The sequence below is a fragment of the Macrobrachium nipponense genome, chromosome 24 (genome assembly GCF_015104395.2).
Source record: "Macrobrachium nipponense isolate FS-2020 chromosome 24, ASM1510439v2, whole genome shotgun sequence".
Classification (NCBI taxonomy): Eukaryota; Metazoa; Arthropoda; class Malacostraca; order Decapoda; family Palaemonidae; genus Macrobrachium; species Macrobrachium nipponense.
The window spans coordinates 61,900,624-61,915,104 of NC_061091.1; the positions used below are offsets into that span (position 1 = coordinate 61,900,624).

At 35.9% G+C, this 14,481-nt stretch overlaps 1 protein-coding gene across 7 annotated transcripts in view; it reads left to right on the top strand.

Moving 5' to 3' along the window:
* Positions 1–14,481, top strand: part of LOC135205672 (NAD-dependent histone deacetylase sirtuin-1-like) — a 63,336-nt gene that overhangs the window by 43,971 nt on the left and 4,884 nt on the right. For all 7 annotated transcript variants that reach the window (XM_064236567.1, XM_064236565.1, XM_064236571.1 and 4 more), the window contains 8 exons: positions 1,763–2,007; positions 2,509–2,759; positions 2,932–3,125; positions 3,732–3,838; positions 8,820–9,113; positions 9,610–9,777; positions 10,160–10,277; positions 13,559–13,803. In XM_064236567.1, the coding sequence (XP_064092637.1) occupies positions 1,763–2,007; positions 2,509–2,759; positions 2,932–3,125; positions 3,732–3,838; positions 8,820–9,113; positions 9,610–9,777; positions 10,160–10,277; positions 13,559–13,803 (1,622 nt within the window). The remainder of the gene's footprint in view (positions 1–1,762; positions 2,008–2,508; positions 2,760–2,931; positions 3,126–3,731; positions 3,839–8,819; positions 9,114–9,609; positions 9,778–10,159; positions 10,278–13,558; positions 13,804–14,481) is intronic.

Consider the following 14,481-nt stretch of genomic DNA (forward strand, 5'->3'; position numbering starts at 1 on the left):
TTTCAAGGACTTGACGAAGAAGGCTATCTTCCTTTTGGCCCTAGCTACAGCTAAAAGAGTGAGTGAGCTCCAAGCTATTGAGGGCAATGTAGGGTTTAAGGAAGATTCTATGGTATGTTCGTTTCTTCCAAGTTTCCTTGCAAAGAATGAAAACCCATCACGCCCTTGGCCCAGAGCTTTGAAGTTCGTAGTTTATCTTTTTCTAGTAGGGGAAGAGCCTGAAAGAACTCTTTGCCCTATGAGAATTATGAAGTATTTCCTTAAGAGGAAGGAACAACTTAAGGCTAATCAAGATGTACTTTGGTGCTCCGTAAAGGACCCCACTCGGCCCATGTCGAAGAATGCTCTTTCCTTTTTTCTGAGAAGCCTTATTACAGAGGCACATGTTGCCTGTAAGGAAGATCAGTTTAGACTACTGAAAGTGAAAGCTCACGAGGTGAGAGCCCATCGCAACTTCGCTTGCATTCAGAAAAAATATGTCTGTGCGGAACTTGATGGAGGCGACTTTTTGGAGATGCCAATCGGTTTCGCAAACCACTACCTACGTGATGTAAAAATCACATATGATAAATGCTTCGCCTTGGTCCTTTCGTATCGGCGATTCGGTGATTCGGTGCTGCAGGGAGCTGAAACTTATCCTGTGTAAATTTTTTATATGTGTTACCCTATATTTTATATTGTTGTTTTTTGGTTGTCTGAAAGAGGTTGCAGGAGGCACCTCTTTTTGTCGTAATATTAACCTTTGTATTTTGGTTAGGTGGTCTGGTGGGTTTTGGCTCCTTGCAGAGGTAGTGGTAAGGATCTGTTAGGTAAGCGGACAAGGTCCCTCTAACAGCATCCGACTTGGATTCTACCACAATAGGGGATCACATATCCCAGTGGGTAGATCCGAGAGTCTTTCAGCATCAGGTCACGTCCTAGCTGTAGCTCTCCAGGCAATGCAGACTCAGAGATAGTATCTATGAAGTCTTCATCCTGAAAAGGTGAGAACCAAGGTTTTTATATCCTACAACATTAGTTGTTTCCCGTCTTACCTGTATTATTGAGCTGTCTCTTACCCTCCACCAAGGGTGCCAATCAGCTAAGTATATATCTGTCAGGGAAGTTCATGTACAAAAATGATATTGTTAAACTACAATAAAGTTTTGTACATACTTTTACCTGCAAGATATATACGATTAATGGCCCACCCAGCCTCCCTCAGGAGACAGGTGGAAGAGAAAAATCTGACAAGCTTACGGGAGTGGTTCGTACATCCGCCACCCAGCGGCGGGTAAGGTAGACCACCTGACCTACCTGTCGCGTGTGCCGCGAGATTTGAAATTCTGTCGGGAACGTCGGAGACTATAGCTAAGTATATATCTGCCAGGTAAGTATGTACAAAACTTTATTGTAGTTTAACAATATCATTTTTTAACAGAATTTTTTATTACTATAGAGTCTCTTAATTTATTAATTTGCAGATTGACTGAATGAAAATACAATGGCATAGTTAGAATATTGCACTAAATAAAATCTCAACTTGTTTTGTTAGTTTGGTGTTAAAATATTTTCTTTAAATTTCAAAGAAAAAATACATACTGTCTTTCATAAGTCCTACTGGTGCGTCTCTTTGATATGATCATATGTTTTATTACAGTTTGCCTTGTGGCGTGAGTTGAAATGATGTTCTAAAAACTGCTGTTGTGTGGGAAAGCATGAATATAGAATGCTGAGGTTTGTGTAGAACTATAGCATTTTTATACCATCTTTTTCATGACAGAACAAGTTCCAGTCAAGGTGGCAATATTGACAGACCTGAAACTGAGAATGATTTTGCTGATGAAAACACAAATGACAGCTCTGTCAATGACTGTCCAGACAATTGGCAGAATGTCACCAGTGTTAATCAGGATGACGACGATGATGATGACGATGACCGGCAGTCTGTTGCTTCTACTGCTTCTAACCTCAGTGGCCTGTCAGATTTTTCTAACTTCTCAGGGAAGGACTGGAAACCGTGTGCAGGTAAATTAGTGTTGGAACATTTCAAGTGTGTCAGTAAAGAATACATACAGTGATACTAAGAATGTTTCTATGACTTATGATCTATGTCAAATGTCTATAAAGAAAGTATGCAACTTAATTATATGAGGGCTTTGCATTCAGTCATTGTTTTTTATGGGAAAGCGGTGTATCCAAGCTGCACAGTTCCATACATTTTCCTAAGGCTTTTTATGTAAGTTCATGGAAAATTTCTTTATTTTTTCTTGTCTTGACTGAGCAGGAACAGATTTGTTGTAATTTTTATCAAAGGCAGATTTTTTAACCTTCATTCTGGACCCAGTTATTAATGCAATATTTTTATGTAAACTGGATTCAACAAAATCTTTTCAGTAGTTTCCATTATTTATTACTGAAACAAATTGGCACGTGAAAGTGAGAGTAAAATTTTAATTTTGGTAGGCTCTGGCTCTGAGATTTTTATTATTATGTACTTAAATTTAAAAACATTTTCTTGAAAATTAGGTCCTATGTCATGGGTTCAGCAGCAGATGCTACGTGGTGTTGACCCTCGAAGTGTCCTTGCTCACATGCTGGGATCAAAGGCTCGCATACCAGAGGGAATGTCAGATGTTATTTTATGGAGATTCATATTGAACATGCTCATGTTCTCTGAACCTCCAAGGAGAGAGAAGTTACGACACATAAATACTCTTGAAGATGTGGTCAGACTGCTAAAGTCCTGTCGTAAAATAATTGTATTGACAGGTGCAGGGGTAAGCCTTTTAGTTATTGTAGTTGTTCATTATGTATCAAAATAGTTTTCAATGATATTCTGGTACATTGCATACTTTTGTTCAAAGGTTTTACTGTGGTGACCAGATTTTATCATGCATAACTAATAGTCTGAACTTGTAGGCCATTGATATGTTTGGTATTTCTTTTCAGGTATCTGTGTCATGTGGCATCCCAGATTTTAGAAGCCGAGATGGAATCTATGCTCGTCTGGCTGTGGACTTTCCTGACTTACCTAATCCTGAAGCTATGTTTGATATCCATCATTTCCGCCGTGATCCACGCCCATTCTTCACCTTTGCCAGGGAAATATACCCAGGCCAATTCACTCCCTCCCTTTGCCATAAGTAAGTTTTGCTTTTAACTTATTTCATAAAAAACTTGTTAATTGTGCAGTTCACTGTAATTGTACCAGGACAAAGTTTGATGATGATGCTTGAGCTAATCTTGCTCTTCGAAACCAAATTTTTTATTCCTTGTTATCCCTCATATTACCATTAGCATCCTTCTTGTGACACCTTTGGTTACCTATGGGCCATCAGATAGAAAGCACATTGCTTATTATACATAAGGGTCATAAGGACACCATGATTGCATATCAAGTTCTTATGTTTTGTCATTTTTGTTGCCATTGACTGAATTCCATTTGATCGAAAAACGAACTTTAAGATGCCTCGAATTCTTAATTTAGATTAAGTAAGTAAAGAAATTTCAGCTTGAATAATGACTGAAAAGTAGTCCCTCTGGTAAATGGTACCTTGAACTTTCTTCAGACATCTTTAGTCGATTCCATTTGTACGAGTACATAGGTAATTTTTTTAGGTAGTGTAAGTTGTTCTGTATTAATATCCTATTGTTTTCTAGCAGAATTTTATATCTTTAGTTTCGATTGTTTAAAGTAGTCTGACAAATTGTAGTGCTTATAACTAGTATGATTTATATTTCTCTTTCAGATTTATTCATCTCTTAGAACGAAACAATAAACTACTGAGAAACTATACGCAAAATATTGATACATTAGAACAAGTCGCTGGAATTAAGAATGTAATACAGTGTCATGGTGAGTGATGTAAGATGTTTTATTATTTCTAATTCATAATTCTATACTCATCCAGGACTTTCCAAAAGTTTATGAGCTTTAAAACAGATAAAATTGGAGCAAGGTGAAGTACTGTCTACAATATGTTGTAGAAAACACACTGCAAGTTACATTCCCATTAAATGTGAGGCAGGTACCTATCTTAAATAGACATTTCTTTTTTATTATAACATTTTCTCCACTCTGCCATTATTGCTCAGTTAATGAGCAAGCAGATGTTTCTGTTAAGCTTGTACAAAAGGTGCCTTTTCTCCACATAACAACCAATTAATCAAAAGATGCCTTTTTCCATGTAGACCTCAAACTAGTTGCACCGTTATACTGGAAAGAAAGCGCCTGTCTCTCATTCCTCAAACTAGTTTCACCATTATATTGGAAAGAAGGGACCTGGCTCTCTACTCTTTGTGCTGTGTGATTCCTTACTATCAACATCTAGGCAGCAGTTTCCTAACCTGTCTCTCTTACACTTGTGTTAAGTTTGTGTACTTTTGTTTTGTTCTTTTGCTAGCTTAGTTTTCCTTCATCAGCTCATTGCTCTGGCTAAACTAAGATATACGTACTTTACTTAACTTTCCTTTATTGTGCACATTTGTGCATGGCAGGGAGCCAACTTTTGTTGACTTCTTTTGTGGCATTGAAGTACACAGCTGTTATTTGCTCTTTTTTTATTTAATTGGAGGAAAGGATTCTTTAATAGACCTTTTTATTTATTTTATTTTCTACATTTTTTTAAGTATGTAGATTCTAGAATGTGGTCTGCATTATTTGCCACTTATTCTGACACATATACAAACCTACACTTTCATAGATGAAGTTGCTTGCTCTTAGCAGACTTCAGTTTTCACTTAATCAACTATAAAAAATAAAATCCTATTGAATAGCCTATAGTATCCTGGGATCTGAGCCTCCATTATTCTTCCATTGTGTTTGCAGCCGCATCCACTTTAGCATGTCACTGAGTTTTCTCTTGTACTTTTCCGCTTCTGCCTTCGTTCATCACAAGTTATAGACTGGCACCAGTGTGTGCTTTTTCAAGTCAGTATTTTCTTCATGAAGGGTGGGAGCCTTGCATGTTATTTGTTAGTGCAGTTTATGTGGTAGACACTTCTGTTGTTCAAGGTGTTGTATTTTTGTGTATAACCCTTAAGAGCCGGGCCAAAAACATCATATGCACCACCCCAGGCCGGGGAAACTTTGAGGTCAGCCAAAGTAAGAAAGAATGCATCAATAGAAATAGCAAGGTATGCAAATACACATGGTGTAAGAACAAAAAAATTCCACAAAATTCCCCCTACCTTCCACAAGACATTGAAAACGACTATTTACAACCCCTGATATAGGTTCCTCTTTTACCAAGTTATACGTACATGTTTTTTTCTAATTAATTTTATTTTATTTTGTAAAATTATAATTGCAGCTCACACAGTATCAAAGCAGATAAAAACTATAATTAGTAGCAAATTCTGAGTCTATTTGTTGTAAAATATTGCAGTGCATTACTACCCTGATACCGTTCTCCTTGTGAGACAGATGCCACATTTGTGGGCTAACCTCATCTTGAAGGGGAGGGAGTCAATCCTTGCATTAGTCCAGAAAAGAATCTCCATGTAAAGCGGGCAAAATATACAGAACAGCCATATGGTGGAGATGATATCTTTATTGTTTGGAATAGAATGGCATAGTGAAATGGGATTTGGGGTTATAAGATATTTGTCTCAGGCTGTATTTATTATGACCCAGTTCCTACATGCCAAAGCATATATGCTAAGGTCTGCGGCTTATTTGGCCTCCTTGGATGAAGACCCATACTTATTTTGCCCTTTCTGTCAGAAATAGCAGTGTTCAGCTCAGAAAACCCATTTGGTTACTTTGTTGAGGATGTGGACTATTGGTTCAAATTTGCTCATAAGAGAATATAAATGCTGTGCCCAAGATTCCTGTTGAATGTCTTAGGACTCTTTAGTGGTAACAAGTCACCGTTGTCACAAGCTGCGGTCTTGGCCTCTCTACACTTTGAGCAATCCTCGCTTGCCTCACCTAAGAGCCAAGAGGCTCGCAACCTTTAGTTCAACTGAGAACAAAACACCATATTCTTGTATGTGAATGAATTAGAGCTTGCCTTCTTGTTGCCGATATTCCTGCTTCCTTGACATCCTTCTCTTATTTCTTGTACATACAGTCACTATCACTCATTGCCATCCAGGTGTGTGCCATGACTGTTAGCAGCTCGTCTTGGCAATTCAAACCCAGAGTTAGCCTCCCCTATACAAACCAAATGCAGCTTTCTAGTAAACTGCTGCTTTCAAGTCAGTTTCCTGTACACAGGCCAGACACCTTCTTCAAATCTGTGTTGGTAGTGACCCAAGCAAATGATTAACTTTTCCAAGAAGCACATGCCTTTGATGATCCCAGTGGACCATCCTCAAATGGGCTCTAGTCCTGGCCTTATTAGCAGGAATTTATCCTCTAGTAGACATCTTCTAGCCCTCACAGAAAATTTGAAAAAAGATCCAGAAAGGATTTGGAGTGTGTGATGCAGACAAATTTTCCGTACAGTAACAGTTTTTACAACCACACTTTGGCTACTGTCAAAGTGACCAGCAAGCCCCAACCTTTCCAGTCAGGAAGGAAGCCCTATGTATAGTGACTTCTTGGATGGACACAGGTCAGAAAATAAGAGAACTTAGACTATACAAGTTACCAGAAATTAGGGTGTTTTCCCTCGTTATGTTAGTTCCAGTGATTTGCCCTACTGCTTAAGATCAAGCAAGAACCCCTCTTCTCCCTAAAGGGAAATTTTACTGGAGTCCACTTTTCTCTATACTCTCCACTCTTCAGGAAAAGTAAACTTTGTAGAAGGGAGAGGAATGCTTGCAAGTTAGAACTTTTTTCCTTTTTTCTTCTGCAGTTATTATTATTATAAAGGATTAGTTAATCCAGACCTCTGGGTCTAATAAAGGCTCTTCTTGGGCTGTTCAGCAGCAAGATGTGTTGTTCTTCATCACTTCAACCTCATCAGCCTCAGATCTAGGGTACCATTTGGCACTCAATAGCTACTAGTAGCAAGAGTCAAGATAAAGTTATTGGTAGAGAAATCCAATGCTGAATGCACAGGAGATTTGGGTGCTTTACAGGATGACTCAACTTCAGTAAGTACTGGACCGGGGGTATGGTGTGTGTTGACTCAAGTGTTCTCACAGCTGTCCAAAGAAATATCTGTGGTCGAGTTCCAACAGGAGAGAAATGCCTCAACAGTTAGGAGCATCGACATCCCCTTGGCAAAATTGCTTTCTTTAATCCTTTGGATATCATATTTACAATGAAGGATATAATTGTCCTATGGGCTTCCCCCCATTTGTGGAATGGGACGAGTGGGTGCAGGCAATTTGGCATGGCGCCAGCTAATATGGTGGCGTTCTTTTGAGAGCTGGCTGTATGCACTAGACAAAAATAAGTGGATATTTGGGTGTATAATGATTGTGAGAAATTCAGTTGACCATAATGAATCGGTTGGGTCTGTATATTTACTGAATCCTTAATTTTAGTGCACCATTGTGTATAGTTGATTACGCAAAAAGTTTAGTTATTGCTCGCGTGGAACCAATGATCCATAGTGCTCTTTTACTTTTTGGTCATCCACTTTATTGGGAATTCCTTTCCAGCATTTATAAAGACATGCTTTTTTTTGATAAAATAGTCCCATTTTTAAAAATCTGTTGCTCAGAACAATGGAAGTTATGTTGACAGCAATTCCTGTTCTTGATATGGTATGATCTTTGACAATTAGATATATTCTTCCAATCATCAGTGTCTTTGTAACCAGCAATATAGTTAAATGGAAGGTAATGGTTATTTTAAATATTTTGTTTACTTATTTTAAAACTCTTAAAGCAATAAATATGACAAAGAATTGCCTTTGTGACAGAAACTGCATATATTTTAATTAGATGTTCATTTCTTTTGCTACATGAGGAGCAACTTTGACTAACAGCTTGGTTGGTACCTGGTCACTGTTCTTCATATAATGACATTTGGGGGAGGAAAATCCCCAATTTCCACTGCTATGCTTTAGAATTGATTATTCAAAATGCTCATTCATAAGGAAAGACACTAAAGACATTCTCTTGAAAATAGGAATAGAAGCTACTAATAGGGATAAAGGAAAATTATTGACAGACAAATAAATATCCCAGATAAAGAAGCTGTCATGTTAACTTTAGGAGGTAGAGTAACTGGTTGCTCATACATACCTTAACAGGATCTAATCAAGTGGTAGAGAGAGGAGGAGGAGGAGAAACTCAATTTCAAAAATTGAACTTTTGATAGTAGGGAGAATCTTAAAGCTGATCATAAATGGAGATAGTTTATTTTATATTAGAAATGTATACTCAGTCTTATCTAATAGAATTTAGAGAAAATATATTTATTTGTCCACAATTACCTAAAGTAATTTAACGCATTGAAGTGTTCCATTGGATTTTCTTTGCATTTTCTGTTCAGATCTATGGGAGTTGCAACTGACCTGATTGTCTAGTGAATTTTAAAAATTTTGCATGCCATAACTCTTAAGACGTAGTGAGAAACAACATTGGTTTATTTATTATACTAAATTGAAGATTTTGGAAAATCTATATTAATAAACATGACTTTTTTTTACCAAGTGTAACGGTCATGCAAAAACCAGAATAATATATTTAGGTAATTAGTGTGCCACAGTCTTGTACCTACAACTACTAGTATTTCACGACTTATTGTCTTAGCCTTATTAAGTTAAATGAAAATTTTTATTGCTTATTTGGTTTCCGTTATGAGGTCTATAGGTTACTGTATTGGGTTGCACAACTAAAGTTGGTGTTTGGAAATCAGATTTTTAAAGTATAAAACCACAATGCTTAATCATATGTTATTACAACTTCGGAGATTACATGGAATTTTATTTCAGGTTCATTTGCAACAGCTACATGTCAACAGTGTGGCCATAAAGTAGACGCAAATGCAATTAAAGAAGACATCTTCTCGCAGCGAATCCCACAGTGTCCAATATGTACAGAGGAACAAAATGAACAAGATGATAGCACATCTAGTTTAGATTCACAACAAAGATTACCTAGTGAAAGTAACAGTTCTAGTCAAGAAAACAGAACTGACAAACACCAGAAATCACCAGACAATGCCACCACAAGTCAAGATGATGATATTCCTGAATTAGACATACTCTCCTCCCACAGATTACCTGGTAAGTTTTCTATTTGTAGGTTAATGAATAAGCAAGGTACTGAATGTTAGATTATAAGCCATATATTTTTGTATGTATACAGAAAGCTTATACAGTATACTACCAATATACAGTATGGTTACTTTATATACATTTAAGTAACCATACATTAGTTTGCAAGCAAGAGATTGGATACAAGAAACATGCTTCTGAATTCATTTTTACACTGTCATTTCATAACATTCCCAATCAGTGCTCAGTAGTAGCATAAAGAGGACAGTAATCCTTTTAAGGATTACATAATGGAGAAAGATTGACACTTAACCATAGCAGTTCAAAAACAAATGAGAGTACATAGGGGACTTTAAGATCCCAGGGTTGATGAGTACTGGAACAAGTCCCCCACATATATTAGGGTATAACTGATGATTAATTTTTATTTCATGTTTTCCATGGACAATTGTGTTATTTTTCATAAAAAAAAGTGTTAATTTTCTTTTCTATTTCACATCTACAGAGCCCTGCCAGGTACCTCTTCAGCCAATAATGAAGCCAGATATTGTGTTCTTTGGTGAGGGTTTACCAGACGAGTTTCATGATAGAATGGCCGAAGACAAAGATGAATGTGATTTACTCATTGTCATAGGATCCTCCCTCAAAGTTCGCCCTGTAGCACTTATTCCTAGTAAGTATTATACTGTAATTCAGTATTTAAAATGTGGCAGTAAATATTAGAATAAACTGCTGACAGATTTGCAACTTTAGCAGCTAATTTTCTCTTTATTTTAAGCATTATAATTTGTTTATTGTTTTGATGAATTCTTGCATGTTGTGAGGCTTTCAATTTTCAGAACAAGATCATTATTTCTATTATCAAATAGTTTAACCAAACCATTGAGCTAATTTGTTTAGCTCTTGCAGGGCTAGCCTTAAAGTAGAGTAGCTATAATTTGTTGTACCATGTATGATTTAAAATTTTATTGGTTATGTATGCATTTTTACAATAGCTTGTCTTGACCTCCTTCGCTCCTTGAATTTGGCGGTAATGGCTTTACTGTTTGTTTCAGGTTCAGTTCCTTCACACGTGCCTCAAATACTAATAAATCGTGAACCTCTTCGTCACCTCACTTTTGATGTGGAGTTATTGGGAGACTGTGATGTAATAATTAATGAGCTTTGTCATAGGTATGTAACTCATGAATTGGTTTAATTTTTGCCAGAAATTTTCTTCAAACACACATTTTAAATTAAACTATTTTAATATTTATGGGAGTGAATCAGTTGTGCCCATAGTAACCATCAATAATTCTATGGTAAAAATAGACACAGGAATTATCATTAGGTTTCCAATTCTTCATGGCAAAGGCAACAGCAGTCATGTTCTGTACAAGTATCAAGTGGAAAAACTAAGAAGTAAACAAAAGAATTTGACAAACATCATATACAGTGGATGCCCCATATTCAGGGGGCAGATTTGTACCAGACCCCGGTGAATAGTTAAAATCTGTGAATAGTTAGAACCCCTAAAATGCTTATAACTGCCTATCTTGAAAGTTCAAATATCAAATGTGTGCCTTAAATAACATCCTACATCAAATATAATTTAAATTATTACCAATTCTTAACTTTTCATCATGACCTAGTAATAATGTATAGTTCAGTAAACATACAGTGATTTGTCAAAAAAAAATCTTTTCAATTAAAGAGATATACTGATAAGCAATCACTCACCATCTTTCCTGGTAGAGCCAGTAATCTGTATGAGTCAATGGTTATGTAAATAAAATTTCCTCTATCAATAGAATTACCTTCTCCCTGAACTGTTTTTAAGATACAAACTTGTACACACATGAAATATTTTTATGCCTCGGACCATCATGAACAACATGCAGTAGAACACATAAGATGTATAGAGTTAAACTACAACATACAATGATGGGTCCAAAACTTCATTAGGTATAACCAATTCTCCTTGCCCAACATTTCTTTTTTCACAGCAGAATTATGTGCAATAGGATCAGTCATTAAAATTGTTTTAAATATACCATCAAAGAAATACGTATGTAATTTTTATGAACTCTAGAATGTCATAGAAACTTCAAAATTATAATCCAAAAAATACCTTTGCATATTAAATAAAATTTTCAATTTACAAATTATACAAAGACAGTAAATTGGAGACATGTTGCATTCATCACTATGTAGGCATTTAAGGAACTGAAGAAGCTGATAAAGCAGCCCAAGTCTACAATGACATGATCACCGATAGATTAGTGATTATATAACTCATCCAATACCATTACATATAATTAAATGGCAGAAGATATGGAACAGGGAATGTGATAGTCAAAATCAAATTCACTGTTGGAATATTGAATTTATCATATCAAAAGACATACATACAATGAGCAAGCACAAATGCCAATAGTTCCTGGATTACTCAATTTTAAAACTTCAGGTTCGTTAGATATGAAAAATACAAATTGATTAAAGAATTTGTAGTTTTTGGAAATAAGTCAGTTAAAACAAATTGTCAGTATATCCATTATTTTTTAATTATCCCAATTATAGAAGCTTGAAGAGCTGTAATTTGATAAATGAAATTTAAACCTTTTCAATAATAAAGACAGTCCTTTGGGCCAGCCCTATGTGAGCTAAATAAATTGATTCAGCAGTCTGGTTAAACTGATTAATATTTAGTAATATATATTATTTAAACCCAGAGGAAGGATATGGCAGTCATTGAAAAAAAAAGTATAGTTTCAATAAATGGTCCTATCTCTTACACAGTGTGGTTAATGGCCACCTTTCCTGACCCATTTCCTGTGTGGAGATCGTACTGTTTAGAAAATATTAATATATAATCTTCCTTCCTTTTAGTTTGCTTGAAAAGTTTTAATATGTAAATACTTCTAAAATACTTTCAGTTGACAATTTTAGTTAAATTTTAGGGTGTGTTGAAAACTGGACATTTACATTATTTCTAGGTAAGTGGTTTGAGCATTTCTAGGATTGGGTTGTGTCACCAATTTGAAGACAAGATTATAAAAATAAGTCAGTGTGCCTTTTTTTTTCAACAAACAACACAATCTGACATTGGGTTTATTCTATGTTTTAATTACACATGATTTTAATCTAAGAAAACAATAGTCTGACCTCTTAGATCCAGCACTCTGTGGTCTGGCAACTCCCTGTGTCCAAGAGTGTTATGAATTGGCTGCCATTAATTCTTGAGTGGCTAAATGGCGTTGCCATGTGTTTTTTCAGTTTTGGATGGGTTTGGATATCAGAACCGAAGCTTGCTTGTGTCCATAAATGCACAAGCACTGTCTTTTTTCCCCTAGCAAACATTCTTTGATACTCAAAAATATACAGCATTCAAAAAGAGCCATAATTTGTGTATGTACTTGTGTAACATGTGGTCATTAATATTTTGTCCATAAGCATGAGTTTATCATATACGTCGTTTATAGCAAGAGATGTATTTTTAGTAGATTACACAAGGCCTAGCTTTTTACGCATGTCTCATTTTTGTTAGGTACCACTGGTAATGCATACATGTGTGTGAGTTAACTTTTAACTAATGCATAGGTCTAGACACTTTTAACTAATGCATAGGTCTAGACACCAAAGTTTTTTTAGGTTAAATATAAATCTTCATACATTAAATCAGGCTTACCAACTTTGTGGTTTGTCTAAGAATTAATCATTATTTCTTATAATTGACAACACCTTACAACTGTGTGCAAGACACTGGCATAAACAATGAAATAGAGAAACAGCCGTTTGTTGAAGTCAGTTACTGTAACTAACGCACGTTTAATAGGGGTTACATTACAGCTGACGAATTGTTAAAAATTTGCCAATTTTCAGTTGTGGCCTCCATAAATAAATCTTTATTCATCCTTCATGCAATGCAGAGGAAAGTGTTTTGAAAGTATGCTACTAAACCTATGGTTGTAGTTGTGGCAGAAGAAACTAATAATGTATAGGCCACAAAACATTTTGGAAGAGGCAAAAGCAATATCTGATACTTGGGAAATCACAGCTTTACTTCATTTAATTTACTGCATTTATAAATGAATAAATTGCATTTTTAAACCCAGTGTTGATAATTGACCTAACGCACAAATCTCTGAAATGTTTCATGTGCAAGTAATGACTGTGATGATGTGGGTAAAACACAATCCGCTGATGATTGTAAAAATGTAAACTTTGCTAGACTGTTTACAATAGGGGGTTTTTATGGGTGATTTCTATCATCTGGGATTTTCTGTGGCCTGGTCCCAAGGGTGCTGGTTTAGAGGTCGGACTGTACTCTTCATGTAAGTAAAATAATGATTTCACAAAATTGCCAGTGTAGTTCATTTCTATTAGCAATAGTAGCAGGTTCACAGGTCTCGATGGGTATATTCCAGCTAATGTTTTAGGACAAAAATAATGAAAACTTATTTTAATCATTTCAGGATGGGAAATGGCTGGAAAGATTTATGTATTCAAGATAGCATGACAGAAATAAGAGAATTACCTCCGAGACCACTTCCGCCTCTTAGTATTAACAGTGCTGATGGAGATGATACTAACTCATCTGTCGGAACTCCACTTATAGCTCCTCAACATGCTCCACACCCTCGAGATGAAAGTGATATAGAAGCCCTCCGAGCTTGCTGGGCACCAAAGATTCGTGAAACTGTAGCATCTAGACTACCAGGTTTGTTGGAACAGTTCTGTCCTGTTTGATTCTTTAAAATAGCTCTACAGTGGTCCCCCCGTATTCGCGGAGGATGCGTACCAGACCCCCCCGTGAATAGTTAGAACCCGCGAATGTTTGGAACCCCTATAAAAATGCTAAAAACAGCCTATTTTATGATGAAACTGATAAAAAAACCAGGAATTTGTGGATATTTCTCATAGAAAAATATACCGCGAATGTGTGAGTCCGCGAATCCAGAGAACGCGAATACGGGGGCCCACTGTAATCTGAAACACTATGGTTCATGAGTCAAGCAGGTAGAAAAGTGGGGAGGTTTTTATTTGACATATGTCAGAGAACTGCGAATAATTAGTGTATTAACCATTCAGGATACACTGCCTCTTTTATCTTGTTTGGAAAATTATCAATATCTTTCATGTTCATTTGTGCAAAGCTTAAATAACAGCTCCAGGTCAAGAAAATGTAAATTTTCATTTAATTTTATTATTATTATTATTATTAATAGGGGCTTAGTTTTTCCTGACCTCTGAGTGTTAAGTTGACTCTTCTTCTCAGGCTGGTTCTCAGGGATTAATCCTGAGAAGGAAAAGAAGAAAAGAAAAAAAATAAAATTAAAAAAAAATAGACTTTATTTAAGAAACCTGTCTTATTTTAAAAATTTGTTGTTAATTGTAA